The sequence below is a fragment of the Hypomesus nipponensis genome, chromosome 10, assembly GCF_054491055.1.
Source record: "Hypomesus nipponensis isolate SF chromosome 10, ASM5449105v1, whole genome shotgun sequence".
Classification (NCBI taxonomy): domain Eukaryota; kingdom Metazoa; phylum Chordata; class Actinopteri; order Osmeriformes; family Osmeridae; genus Hypomesus; species Hypomesus nipponensis.
Window position 1 is genome coordinate 1,763,420 of NC_140370.1, and position 15,669 is coordinate 1,779,088.

The window sequence follows — 15,669 nt, forward strand, 5'->3', positions numbered from 1 at the left end:
GGAGCAGCACCTCTCTTCAGCAACAGCTTCTTAGGTTTTCAAAACTGTCTTTGGTGAAATGGTTTGAGCAAATGAATAATTGAGTGTCAAAGGGATCTTGTCATAGACAAACATCAGCCATGCTCGTCGATTGTTCCTTGGGATGACTATGAAAAGTGTCAGCATTCCCTGTACAGCCTGGAACACTGCATTTACGGCCGTGGTACATTTTCAATATCATTGAAAAACCTTCTTTTTAATTCCTGTGGAATATACGTAGCTAAACCAGAGTCTGAGATCTATGCAAACCCTGAGATTGGGGCGTGACAAATGTACAGACCAGAGCCAAATAGGGTGGAGCCCTTTATTTGTATAGCACCTTTCATACATAAAATGCAGCCCTAAGTGCTTTACATTTGAAGCAATAAAACAAGAACTAATGAATAAATACCATAATGTCCTCCAATTTCTCAGCGGACATGTACCTGGTCTTGAACCTTGGATCTAGAAAGGTAGCCATGGAGAGCAACTAATCTGTTGCAGGGTCAGTGTACTTGTCATTCAAGTAATCGACAACCTTGATCTTGATCTCTTTGGTCAGTTCTGTATCGTCCTCACTCAGATTTAGAACCTCTGCATTTAACAGATTGATGACAGGCTTCAAATAGGACACGCTCACATACGCTTCTCCTGACAGGGCATCTGTAAAGTCCTGGAGTGGCTTCAGTGCTGCTGTGACTGATTCCAAGACCTGGATGTTTTGCCAGGTAGGTACAAGGTGCCGTGTCTTTTTGTCCCCTGCCAGGACCTTTGTAATGGCCTTTTCCTGCTCCAGGACTCTTTCCATCATCTTCAGACGAGATCCCCACCTTGTCGGAGATTCTGTGATGAGCTTGTGCAGGGGCAGGCTTAGTTAATTCTGTGCTGTCATCAGGGCCTTCTGCTTTTTCCAGCTGTATGAGAATATGCTAACCACCTTTTTGCAAACCCCTGTGGCCCGGGAAATCGCACACCCCAGTGGCCCAGGAGCGTTTTGGACACTCTGGAAATTGGGAATAAGAAATCCAAAATAATAAGGTGAAAAATAATCGGATCACAATACTACAATAATAATAATAATGCATTTTTATATAGAAATCACAATACAATATCAAGCACAATCTGCTATAATTATAAGAATGTAATGTACAACATGGACACTGGACGTTACAAATCTAATATAAACATACCGTAAATCCTCAAATTGTGGCCGGGGTCTTTTATGTACTTAAGCTGCAAAGTGCACAGGCCTGTCTTAGGGGCAGGCCTTTATTTCTATCTAGCTCAGCTACAGCTCTTCAGAATGTTCCGTTGATTTAAACGTTCACAGGTCTGAAATGGGTAAAAAATGTTCTTCAGGCTAATAGAACTTTAAAGTTCCAGGTGTTGTGTAGCAACCCATTACTTGCTGACTTAAAGTTACAATGACTTTCCGCTACGTTAAATGACGGGAATACTATGCGGAATGATATGATAGATGTGAATTGCACAAAACCCGTTGCCAATGACAGCAGTCATTAACCTTTAATCTTTATTTGAGGATTTACGGCATTTACATTCAACTGTCTAACAAATCTGATGTGCTTAGATTTAGCCAACGGTACATGGCTGATGTGAACTGTATTTTTTCTTAAAAATAGGCATCATGCAGGGTAGGCTACAGTCCTGAAACTTACCAATAGTATTGGGCAGCCTGTGGCCGAAACATCCAAGGTTTGCCCACTTCTTCAGCTGCAATGCCTTGATCTTGTTCGATCCACTGTCGGTCGTCATACAAACTTTACGCGACTCATTTAATACCCAGGACGACAGTATGTCCCTCCTGCCCACCTGCAATTATTTCCCCAGTGTGGTCGTCTGGGAAATTAGACATCTGTAGGCACTTGTTTTTCAGTTTCCAGTCACCGTTTATGTAATGGATTGTGAGGCTTATATAAGGTTCTGTGATACGACTTGACCATTGATTGGCATTAGTGGAGAAGAATGGAATGTTATTTATCTCACTGTAAACTCTGTCCCGGCATTCTGTGTAAAGCTGTGGCAAGCCTTTTTGGCAAAAATATTTGCGGCTCGGGATCTCATATCTTGGGTCTAGAGTTCAAATCAACTTTCTGAAACCCTCTTTCTCCACAGTTTGAATCAGTACCATGTCCTTTGCTATGTGATTTGTAACAGCAGCTGTGATGTCTATCCAGTTTTTGCTCGTCTAACGTGTGCTGACGTTGTGATGTTAGTTCAGCAAACTAGTTAGAATTCAAAGGCACTTTGTCACAAAAACGTAGTCCTAAACCATGCAACGGAATGTAAATCCCAAAACAAGCAATCGTGACCAAGACGAATATTTTGACACCGACATTGTCTGTTGGGCAAACATTTACGGAGCCTTAGAGGTGGGGAAAATAAATAATAATAATAATAGTAATACATATACACTACCAGTCAAAAGATATATTTAGAACACCTCAATCTTTCCAGTTTTTATTGAAATTAGTGTCAAAGTACTCTGAAATTAAAGCATAAAAAAACTAGAGGGAACAATTTCTCTGAAAATATAGTGTGCTTGTGTCGGTTGCAGTTGGGGCCATTTATTATGAAACAAGCTGAACCCCACAAAAACCTTGTAACCTCCTAAACCGTGCAACGGAACGTAAATAAAATTACAAGCAACCACTAACAATACGAACCTTTTGACACCGGCTTTGTCTATGTCGTCCAAATATTGAGGGATCCTTAGGGGTGGTAAAATAAATAATAAAGAATAAATATATATGAGAGAACAATGGTTGTGCTCGTCGAAGGCTTGAGCACACCCAATAAACAATTGGAAATAACAAATAAATAATGGAATTGTTTTGTTTAACAAAATGTAATCAACAAAATGTAATCAACATTTTTGACTCATCAAAGAAGCCACCGTGCAGATATAACAGCCGAACACACTAGCGGCATTCTTTCTACAATGGAAACAAATATTGTTCGGAAAGTTCTTCCCAACACTGTTGCAGAAGTTCCCACAAATGTATTCATTTAGCAGACACTTTTATCCAAAGTGACTTCCAAGAGAGAGCTTTACAAAGTGCATAGGTCACTGATAATAACAACAAGATAGCCCCAAAGCATTCCGGGTAGCCAAAACAAGAAGCACACATTGTGAACAACCAAGAAATAAGTGCCAAAGGGAAGAACCATAAGAGCATGTAGTTAAGCAAGTTACAATTAAACAACATGAATCTCTAAGTGCAAGTGTACCTGTAGAAAAAGCAAGCAACAGCAAAAATAAAAATAAGATTAACTAAAATAGAATATTTCGCAGCAAATACAACAGTTTAAATCAGTTGCCACTAACCAACAAGAGCAACAAGTCTCTAAGCAACAAGTGCGTCTTGAGCCTTCTCTTGAAGGTGGAGAGACAAATGTGTTCCACTTGTAGGTTGCTTTGCTTTTCACCCTTATGTCCAGTTCATCCTAAACCAGCTCGATGGGTACTAAGTTTGGAGATTGCCATTCCATGATTTGAAGCCTACCGTCTTGTTTTTTTCTTCTACGGTAGTTCGGACATAGCCTGGAGGTATATTTTGGGTCATTATCTTGCTGTAGGATTGGACTGACTAACTAGGCGTATACCAGAGGGTATTGCATGGTGTTGCAAAATGCTGTGGCTGCAGTTTTGGTTCAGGGTCCCACTCACTCTGTGGAAGTTGCTGACTGGATCCAGCACCATAGCCCCAGACCGTCCCGCTTCCTCCTCCATGTTTGACAGTTGGTGTCACTCACCGAGGAACCATCCTTTCACCTACTCGACCCTGCGTGATAAACCAAAGATTTCAAATTTGATTCATCAGTCCATAAGACCTTCTTCCAGTCTTCAGTAGTCCACATGTGGTGCTTCATGGCCCAGGCAAGCCTCTTTTTCTTGTTTTGTCATCTTAGCAATGGTTTTCTTACTGCCACTCAACCTTTCAGACTTGCAGCTCGAAGTCTTCTGTTCACAGTTGAAACTGAGACTTGCTTACTTCGACCAGTGTTAAGCTGTGCTTGAAGCTGTTGTCCTGTGAGCTGCCTATCATGCAAGCTGTTGACTCTCAGAAACTTGTCTTTTGATTCTGTTGTGGCTTTGGGTCTGCCAGACCTCTTCCTGTCAGTTTCCTCCAGTTTCCAAGTGCCTTTTGATCGTGTAGGAAACAATCAACAAAAGTTGGGACACCTGTAGGAATTGTTAGCATCAACTTTCACGGCTTAATTTACTTCTATTGCTGCAGAACAGATGTAATTTGTCAACCCATTACTTGTTCCCTGAAAAAGGCCTTTTAGTATAACTCTGAAATATACATTATTTTCAGTTTTTGGTAACCTAAACTATTTTTTTTACCTATGGCAGTTTACTGCTTACCTTTTGTACCATTTCAGGTTATTCACCTGACTTGAACTGCTTAAATTTCAATACAAACTGGAAAAAATGGGGGTGTTCTAAAACTTTTGACCGGGAGTGTCTATTAGGGAGAACAATAGGATGTGTTGCCAAAGGCAAGCACACCTAATAAGAAAAGGTACAAACACTTAAGGTGACTTTGCATCTTTGCCGCTTGGCCACCAAATATACTGCATCAGCAATGGCGGATTCTTCCGCATTGCGAACCATTTCAAAAGGGACAATTCTTCACAAATTGTCCCTATAGGGAAAAATCCATGCTACATTGTACATTACTATAGACATTGTAAGTAAAATTTTGGCGTGGCCTGTAGCGCCATGTATGGGAAATGGTTGGCCATTTTTGGTGTTACTCGTAGCCTATAGTGTGTGTGCCAAAATGTGGAAAAACTTTTACTAATGGGATACCAAATCGAAAAAGCAACACCATCAAGATACACCAGGGCCTTTGCTTCAAGCCAAGGAGTGAGGGGTGGGGGCTTGGTCAGCCCACCCTTTACAGAAAGCCTTGTGTGCATCTCCCCAAGCTTGCGTGTGTCTGAGGCCTGGATGTGTCCGTGAGAATTTGGAGCCCGCGCATGTAAGGGGGGAGGAAGGCAGACATTCATTGGCAGAAGCCCTGGCATGTAACCAAGCATGCATATTTCAAATATTCATACATGTTCTTTATATCCTACATGCAACTTTCTCAGATATGTGTAACATTGTCTCAACATTGTCAAGACTCTTCATATCAATTGGTGATTGAATCAGAGTATCAGTTTGACTGGCGGATTTGTAAAGCATTATTTGTGTTGGCAATAAAGTTTAATTAGTGCTGTCAGTTAAACGTGTTATTAACGCAAACACATTTTAACGGCGTTATCGCAAGTTTAGCGTTCTTTTTGACCTAGCAACAAAGAAAAACAAAAAACAGGCGCACCACACACACTTGTTTGGGCTTGCAAGTCGGTTAAAGAGTAATAGGCTAATGTTACGTTATGAGTGGACGGCGAGCGGAAGGCCCCGAAATGGATGCCAAGAAGATTCTGAATTGAAAGTTGCCAAATGGTTACATTGACAAGACCAAAGTGATCTGTGTGTTTTGTCGTTGTGAACTGAGCTATCATCGAAGCAAGTCCAGTCTGAAATACCACTTGATGGCCAAGCACACAGCTGATGTGAATTCTCCGCCTCGTCGTCAAAGCCAGGCGATTGCAATGTTGTTTTCAATAATAATAAAAAATAAAAATGTGCGATTAATCGCGAGTTAACTGACATTAATGCGATTAATCGTGATTAAATATTAATTTGTTTGACATCACTAGTTTTAATTTAATCATATTTGCAGTCATGAAGTTGGAATTTCACATGGGAACAGACTCTAGTGTTCTTCATGATCGGAGTGTGAAATAAAACACAACAGTTAAAACATTGCTGTGTTTGACAACTACAATAACTGAATCTTACTGATAACAACAATGAATAAATAACTTGCAATTTTCCGGTTGACTTTGTTTTGGGTATGGCCACCGCAATGCTTGATATATGCCAGACATTGTGGGTACTTCAGACTTTTTTTGTGCCACGTGAACCGAAGACATGCTTACCAACTTTCAGACATTTGGGCCTGATGGGGTCAAAATGCCATCCTTTTTGAAAGTGACAACTTTGAGGCATTTTCTATAGGGCCACCTATGCTCTGGTCAGGCCCATGCTTTCTAATAAGTGTAAGTCTGGCTTTTAGTTTAATTATGCCAAAGAAGAAAACATGACCAAGCTGTGTTTGGTTGATTCAAAGTTGACTGTCGAAAGTTTAAGGCAAAAAGAGAAGTTTGGATTGTTATCGATTAGCAGGTGTATTATCAGGGTTGTTTCATCCTTGTCAATTTGATTTCCTTGAATTTTAGGAGGTTTCAGACAACTTTGAAATCTAAACGTCAAGTTGTTGATGTATCCAGTGGCTGGTGTGTTGATACAGTTGTGCTAAATTGATTAGGATGTTGGCCTGTGTGAAAACACTAAGAGGGAAAACTTTACATTAAAACATGCACAAATGTATGCTTTGTTCAAGTATTGTGTGCAGTATAGGGCTGTCAACGAATATTCTAAATTCGAATATATATTCGAATAGTGGTTAAAGTGGTTAAGTTTCAAATGTGAAAATTAATATTCCAATGTAAAAAAAAAAAAAACACAGCAGCAGATGCGACGGCGCGTCTGCTCACAATGGATTGTCACTGCTGACAATTGACTTGCGTGGAAGATGGCAGAAAGTGCAGAACCCAGCTTGAACGCTGCAGAGAAAGTGATTGTAACCCCCAAAAATCTAGAGTGATGTCTGGAAATATTTTGGATTTTGGTCAGTTGATGGTAAACTTGTTGAGCCTACAGCTAAAGTAGTGTGTAAATTATGTAAGCTACAGTTAGCTTACCATTCAACAACTAGCAACTTGAGGCTACATCTCCATGTTTACCACAGCCCAGCTCGCTCAGAGCGTTCAATGTTGGTTCTATACTGTAAAACTTTAATGTTAATAATGTGTTTCAATCACTGAATGAAGCCTGCCATATTTGGGACAAGAATCACAACCTTAAATTGCTTGCACTTAACTATTGATCAGAACTCAGAATTTGTTTATTGTTCTTAATTTTACACCAATATAAGCAGAGAGCGGGACGGTGCGGGAGAGAGAAAGAAAATGCAAGTGAGAGGCCAAGGTCTGCGGTCTTGGCCATTGGTTCATTTACTTATTTTTGTGTAGGTAATATGTTGTGATATGTTTTAAACTTAAATAAATTAGGCCTACCTACAGTATACAAGTAGTTATGTTTCGTTGTATTAATTTGTCCTGTTATTGACGTACTTAATGTGCAACCAGAAATTCGAATATATTCGAATACATGTGTTTTTTTTTTAAGGGAATATTCGAACTTTGTTTTTGAGCAATTTTGACAGCCCTAGTGCAATAAAATGTGTAATAGGTGAACTATGCTTAGCACTAATCTGACAAGGTGTTTGATGAAGAAAATGCGTTGTACAATGCCGTAAGACATTTGTGATTGGGTGTTAATGTGCTGTAAGTGTATTTTTAATCTTTGCAATAGTGTAGTTATCGTGAATGGATCGTGAAATACAAAGTAAAAATAATAAGCCATGCATTTACCAGTGTAGGGAATGGGTAATATCAGCCAGGTTGAAGTTGAGATCTTAGTTGTCAGCATAGTATCACTCTCTGTGTTCAGCAAGGTCAGGGTTTGGTTTGACATCTGGACAGGGTTCCTGTAATGACGAAGGTACAGGTAAAAATGATGGATAGCTAATAATGAATGGCTGTCCATTGAAACAATTACAGTTCATTCTTAAGAACAAATGGAAATCTTACAGGTTTAATTGTCGCTGATAATGGGGATATGTGTTTGATGTGGGTGAGAACATGTAGCCTACTGATGTTTGTGTGATAGATTGTACACAACTTGGGTAGAGTGTTTGGCCATGGAGTATTTTGACAGCTGTGTAGAGTTGGAACTCTTGGATGCAGTGGCTTGTAGGTTGACAATGTTGTAAGCTTCAAGGGACATTACATTAAAACATGTACTTGAGGGAGTAAATGTTAATGGGTTAATTAAAACAACAGGGAAATGTTTTTAAGGAAAAAGCTGTATAAATTTTGACATTTAAGCAACAGGTTCAATTTTAGTTAATCAGAGCATATTTGTAAATACACCACTGTGTCATTTGTACCACATTCAACACAGTCTGAAATTTGTTTTTGAAGTTTATTTTGTGTGCAAACGGCACGTTATGTATCAAACAGCGTTTTAACCAGGTAGGGTAGGTTACTGTTGGACACACAAACCGATGTAGCAGGCTTGTTTGCACGACTGGGCTCTGAGTAACTTTTACAATGTCAAACGCAGTCTCACGATGTCAAAACAAAACTTTAACACAAATCTTCTTTTCATCTTACATTCAACAATTTCTCAGATTTGTATGCTAAACATTGTCAAGAGTCTTACACTGAACTTGTGATTGAATCAGAGTTTTGGTTTATGACTAGAGGATGTGTAAAGCAATATTTTAGCTTTAGCGAGAAATTAGATTTCCCTTAATAAAATGTTTTGGAGATATGAAGTTGCCCTCGCACATGGTAACATTTTTTAGTGTCTCACTCAATTGTTGAACAGATCAAGTCCCTAGGTCAATGTGGTATTGATTTATGAAAACAGATGTGCAACAGGTGTAAATTCATCAATATGCAAATATATCTGCCATATTGTATTACATTCCTCTTAGCTAAATATCAAATTGAAAGACATGTATCCTACACACATACTACGTTTCAAGTCAATTGGAGCCATGGTTTATGAGGAGTACATTTATGTAGTTTCGGACAAATCTGTTATAGTTTCTTGAGGCTTCTCTAAGGCCTATGCTGAAAATCAAGGAGTGAGTGGGGGCTTGGTCAGCCCACATTGTCCTTAAATGTTGCGTGTGCGTCTCGCCAAGCTCACTAGTGTGTCAAGGGAAAGGCTGAATGTGTGAGAATGTGGAGCGCGCGGGCGGTGCAGGGGAGACATTTCATTGGAAATTTCCCTAGCAATTAGCCAAGTATGCATGTTTCAAATATTCACAAATCTACTTTTCATCTTAGTCAACTTTTTCTCAGGTTTGTGTTCTAAACATTCTCAAAAGTCTTCATATGAACTTGTGATTGAATCAGAGTATCAGTTTTTGGCCAGCGGATGTGTCAAGCATTTTTTTTTTTTGCGTTAGCGATACATTCGATTTGCTTTATATCAATCATTTTTGGATGTATGAAGTTGCCTTTGCACATGGTAATATGTAGTGTCACCGATATACCAACTTTGGTGTTGATATCTAAAAGATTTGCTGAGATTTGAGCAAACTTCCTGTTTGGTTGCTTTGTTGCAGATTTTGATTGGCTGTACTGGACAAACGGTTTCGAAACTAAAAAATCTGTTGAAGAATTGAGTGAAGATTGCTCTGATGTGTGCCAATTCTGGGGAAGATTTGACCATAATTGGAGGAGTAGCAAAAAAACTTGTTTCCTTAATCTTTATTGTACAGAAAAATCCAAAAATCCGTTATAGGTTCTTGAGACTTTTTTGTTTCGCATGAACAATAAAGCCCAATTTATATTTAGGTCGCAGATACTTTTGAAAAGGTCTCCGACAGAAACAACGTCACGGTTGACACTTTTAACCGTCGCTTGGAAGGGTCGCCTACCAGGAGAAATTTCTACTGGCGCTGATTTTGTCACATAGTGAGCATTTTAAATTTTGTGTCTCCAATTGATCACCTAGGCTACAAAGCATTAACAATGTAGCCATGGTTATGAATGTAACGGTAAAATGATTCTGTTTACGTCACGCGAACCTTGAGCACAGGCAACTGTTTGCCGAAGTATAAATGCAGCAGCCTGAGCGACGTTTTTTTTTTTTCTTTTGCCTGCGACCATTTCAAAAGTGTTGGCAATATAAGTATAAATTAGGCTTAAGGCATGCATACAACATTCCAATATTTTGGGACAAATGGGAAGCAAATGGCATCACTTTAAAAATGGTCAAATTGGGGTGTGGCCTGTAGCGCCACCTTCTGTCTAAAGTGGCCCATGTTTGGTATAGTAGTTACTAATATGCTGCAGTTCCAGAATGCCAAATTTCGCAACTTTTTACAGTTCTTGTCTCGGGGCTGCCATTGACTCCCATAGGACTACCATAATAATACCACCAGGGAACACTAAATATAGCTGCAGGCAGCAATGGCAGGTTCCTCCTCAACATTGCAAACCATTACTAAATTTACATGACACAGACATGTATTTCATACATGTACACAACATTTCAAGACAATTGGATCAATGACTGATTTTAAGTCTTTTTTTTTAATTCTTCGTCACTGTAGAGAAATATCCATGCTGTTCACATTATGGGTTATTCTGACTTTTTTTGTTCCCCATTGGCAATAAAGCATGCGTACCAACTTTCAGACATCTTGGCCTGATGGGATCAGAATTTACTTTGGCAGGCAGGTGGATTCATTAAACATATAGGAATATTGAAACTTAAATATGTGGACTAACTATACAAAAGGAGCAAAGTCTGGCTAATACTAAGGGGGGTCTAGCTAATACTAAGGGGAATGAAATAAAATATAAAATATAAGTAGTCATAATTTACAATCTAACCTAAAAAAACAGATAGTGCAAGAGAACAATACAATAGTGCAAATTGCAATGTGCAGGGTGTCATTGTGCAGCTTGTGATTTAAAGTCAGTGTGAGTCCTTGGCCTTGTTAAAGTGGCCAACAGCGGATGGGAAGAAACTGTTCTTGTGGCGTGAGGTTTTGGTCTTGATGGACCGCAGCCTTCTGCCGGAGGGGAGTAGCTGAAACAAGGAGTGTCCAGGGTGGGAGGGGTCGGTCACAATCTTCCTCGCTCGCCTCAGGGACCTCGAGGTGTGCAGATCCTCGAGGGAAGGCAGATTGCAGCCGATCACCTTCTCAGCAGTGCGGATGATACGCTGCAGTCTGCTCTTGTCCTTGGCAGTGGCAGCAGCGTACCAGATGGTGATAGAAGAAGTGAGGATGGACTCAATGATGGCTGTGTAGAAGTGCACCATCATTGTCTTTGGCAGGTTGAATTTCTTCAGCTGCCGTAGGAAGTACATCCTCTGTTGTGCTTTTTTGGTGAGGGAGCTGATGTTCAGTTCCCACTTGAAGTCCTGGGAGAGGATGGTGCCCAGGAAGCGGAAGGACTCCACAGTGCTGACTGGGGAGTCACTCAGGGTGATGGGGTTGAGTGGGGCTGTATTCTTCCTGAAGTCCACAACCATCTCCACTGTCTTAAGAGCATTGAGCTCTAAGTTGTTCTGGCTACACCAGGTCACCAGGGTGTCAGCTTCCCACCTGTAGTCAGACTTGTCCCCATCAGAGATGAGCCCAATGAGGGTGGTGTCGTCTGCAAACTTCAAGAGTTTGACAGACGGATGACTCGAGGTGCAGCTGTTGGTGTACAGGGAGAAGAGCAGAGGAGAAAGGACGCAGCCCTGAGGAGATCCGGTGCTGATGGACCGGGAGTCAGAGACTTGTGTTCCCAGCTTAACGCACTGCTGTTTGTCCAGCTGTTTGCAAGTGTACCTTGTGATGGTACAGCAGCGTGACAATACTTTATCATGGTCAGACTCTCTGATCCCATTAAACTACACAACATGCACAATCAGGGAGACCAACAGTATTATCTTAACTAAAAAACAATAACATTACACACATTTAAGTGAACGAACACAACTGAACACAACTGAAATCCCTCGCACAGCTGTTGTAAACAAACAATTTTCCACAACTATTTGCGTTTTTGGTGTGCACTGCATACTGGGTACCCAAGGGCGCTGACGCTACAATATTTATTTAGCTGTCTTCCGACTGCGTAATATGACGAGATGCTAGCGATGCAAATATGAAAGCTTGTCTCAGGGGGTCATGCATGTGATCTCACAACAAGCTTTTGATTAAACGTGACGACCCTGTCAGCAAGGTATTTCTATTCACGTTTTGTTAGTGATTGAATGGTAATGTCAGCTAGCTAAAACCAATATTAATTAGCTTGGCTAAAATGGTTTTCATAGCAACAGATATCAACACATCAGATCAATCAAACCTTCTTCAGAAAGGGGTGGGTGGTGGGATAATATACAGTAAAGGTGAAATGGTACGCATTGTTCTGCCTTGAAGCTTCGTGCGCATCCTCATTGTTTGTGACCACAAGAACCTATCTATATGTAAAGATAACATCCAAGCTAGCAATTTTGACGCTTTTTTACACCGTATGTACTCTGTTATGGTTGTTGAGTCAAACAACTTGGTAAATGATTAAATGTCTGTTAAATGTCAAATCCAACTATAAATTTGTAAAGGAGATAATTAAACCTAGACGTTTAAAAGGCTACCTTTTCCTAAACTGACATGCACCAACTCGGAGCACTGAGTTTTCACATCCATGAAAACCACATTTAGTCTGTATTTTCTACTCTACTCTTAACGCATGACTATGTTCAACTTAATGTCAGCCCTCTCTGTCATCAATTGTCTCTGAAGTGGGGGGTGGGGACTTCTTATCCAACAAATTACACCCCTGAACTTTTAAAACATTAATGGCCTACTACAATTGTAAATGTCCTTTGGTCTCTTCTCCAATTGGTCCTTGATACAATTTAATCTAATATTTTTTTCCCCCATTCTGCACAGTTATTGGGGACTTTCCACATCAGCACCCATTTCCCAGTTCCTCTATTCTGCACTACTACACTTTGACTTTGAAACTTTCATGTTGGCCCATACTATAGCAGTTACAGACATACAACACAGATTTGCCACTCCTACAAAACATTTCTGGGCACCACTGCTTTTGCCTGTTAGTGCCTGCAATGCTGGGAAGAAAACGATATGACAACAATAATGTTTAATGTAACTGGCCTTTCTAACAGTACAACTGGCCCCAGCTTGGCACCCCAATGGTCATTCAAATGAATGGGTCGTTATCTAGCTCTGCAGAAGCCTAATTATGACCATTCGTTGAATCAAGTGTGTTGGAGCAGGGAAACATCTAAAACATGCAGGACAGGTGTTCCCCGAGGACCAGGGTTGGGAACACCTCGTCTAGATGTGTAAAGCATTATTTTAGCGTTAGCGATAAATTAGATTTCCTTTATTTCAATCATTTATGATTGAAGATATTAAGTTAATTTGGAGCAAGTTGTAATGTCTTCCACCGATATACTGTTTGGTGTTGATTTATCAAGGATTTGCTGAGATTTGACCCAACTTCCTGTTTGGTTCCTTTGTTGATGATTTTGATTGGCTGTACCGGACAAACGGTTTAGAAAATCAAATATCCTTTGATAATTTCAGTGAGGGTTGCTTTTTATGATGATGTTTGCCAATTCTGGGGAAGATTGGGGAAAAATTGTAGGAGGAGTAGGCTTTCAAAGGTTTTTGATAAAACAGAAAATTGAAAATCTATATAACCGGAAGTTGACCCCATAAGGTGTGTTGAACTCGTCTTGATCCAGGGAATCCAATGGTACCTCATTTTTGAAAATCAGTCATACAATTTGAAAGTTTTGTGTGTAAAGTCCAACTTTGACCCGTTGGTGGTGCTAGAGTGGTCTAATGGGAGACATATAACTTGGTGTGAATAAAGAACGGGCTGTCCTTAATGAGTGTGCCAAATTTCACAAAAGGTTACCTTATGGTTCTAGGGGCTGCCATTGTTTCCCATGGAACAAGAAAAAATAAAATAAAGCAAATAACAAATCAAATAACAATAGGTTTCCTCCTCATGGAGGAATCCTAAATATAGCTGCAAGCAGCAATGAGGTGACCAAGCAGTCATATGACCCAGAAAGTCATCCTCAGAAGAAGGTAACGAGTACAAGCAGCAAGTTTGGTGCGAATCCATCAAAGATTTGCTGAGAAATGACCCAACTTCCTGTTTGCTGGCTCAACGGCACATTTTAATTGGCTGTACCTGGCAAACGGCTTTGAAAATCCCAAAAACATATGATGGCTTTTGTGGGAATTGGTCTGAAGATAATCTCAGATTGGAAAATATTTGAAGGAGGAGTAAAGACAAGTTTTTTTTAATGGTAATTCAAAATGGCGGCCGGGTCAATTTGGCTGTTATCACAAATTATCATATGTCACACACAGGATGTCCCAATATATCATGAGACAAAATAATCACTTATTAAAGGCAAACAAATCAACAGTTATCGGCCAAAACACATTTTCCTTCCTGCGGCCACACCCAGTGATCACATGACACCAAATTGTTTGGACATCCTCAGAAGAGGGATCCGAGTTAGCATACCAAGTTTGGTGTTGATTTATCAAGGATTTGCTGAGATATGACCCAACTTCCTGTTTGGTGTCTTTCCTGCAAATTTTGATTGGCTGTACCGAACAAACGGTTTTGAAAATCAAAAGTCCTTTCGAAAGTTTTAGTCAGGGTTGCTGTGATGATGGTGTGCCAATTCAGGGGAAGATTTGACAAAAATTTGAAGGAGAAGCGAAAAATACTTTTTTCACAAAAATCAAAATGGCGGAAAATCTATGTAACTGGAAATTGATGTAATAGGGTCTAGAACAGGGAATCCAACGGTACTTCATGTTTTAAAATCGGTCATACGGTTCAAAAGTTGCGTGTGTAAACACCCGTTAGTGGCGCTAGAGTGTCTCCAATGGGAGACATGAAACTTGGTTAATATATATAGAGGGGATTTTGCTTAATGAGTGTGCCAAAGTTCACAACTTTTTATCATACGGTTCTAGGGGCTGCCATAGACTCCAATGGGAGAGGAAGATTAACTAGAGAGGGTACAATTTCTGGGGTGTGCTTGGTTGCGGAGGGGTCTGTTTTTTTATGACATTTTTACAACAGATATTTCTGTATATTTTATATAAAAAATGCATAGCCTACTTATTATTTATAAAGATTACATAGATTTAAAAGCAATTTTTTTTTCTGCTAATTTACCACTCAAAATACTAAGAGTGGAGAGTAGAATTAAATAGTTGTCTTCTCATTTCCCCTTCAAGAGGGAATGGTGATCAGCAGTCTCATAGTTGAATTAAAACAAATTCATACATTTGGCAGACCGGTGTAAAAATGGACCTCATCTCTATGACTTAAACGTCATTAAGTTTTTCCCTTCTTGTGATATTTTCAGGCATTTAGCCTACTCACATTGCACTCATTCATTAATAAAGAACACCCTTTGAAGCTTATTCTAACAACGACATTACCGGCAGTAGCTGTCTCAGATGGAATTGCGATTCAAATAGTACCATCTGCTAACTGAAAATATTCCCCCAAAAACGTAAAAAAGCTTAACATTTATATGGGGGAAAATCCTTCATTCATTCAGTACTATTCGTCTTGGTTGCGATTGCGTTGGTTGAATTCGAGTTAACGTTCTGTTGTACAGTTTAGGCTCAAATTAATTATTTTAATGAACAGATTGACAAAGTTTATGCTGTGGCAATGACGTTTAGGTTAGTTGTCAGATAGTTTCACTATTGAAAGACTTTTGATTTGAGTAAGCAAGGGGAGTGCCGAACATGTTCTGTTTGTTTGAATTTCTAAACGGCTGTGGAGATGTTTTTGTTAGCTAGCTACTATTCTAGTGACACTAGTAGTGTGTCTCGCGTAAGCTAGCTT

General features: G+C 39.8%; 1 protein-coding gene across 8 annotated transcripts in view; it reads left to right on the plus strand.

Annotated features, from left to right (window-relative positions):
- The window catches only part of gigyf2 (GRB10 interacting GYF protein 2), a 62,320-nt gene that overhangs the window by 38,726 nt on the left and 7,925 nt on the right, over positions 1-15,669 (plus strand). Inside the window, exon 25 of one of the 8 annotated variants that reach the window (XM_084706621.1) lies at positions 677-746. The exons of the other annotated variants lie outside the window; for them this stretch is intronic. Within the exon in view, the coding sequence (XP_084562747.1) occupies positions 677-721 (45 nt within the window). The 3' untranslated portion in view covers positions 722-746. The remainder of the gene's footprint in view (positions 1-676; positions 747-15,669) is intronic. 8 annotated transcript variants of the gene reach the window in all.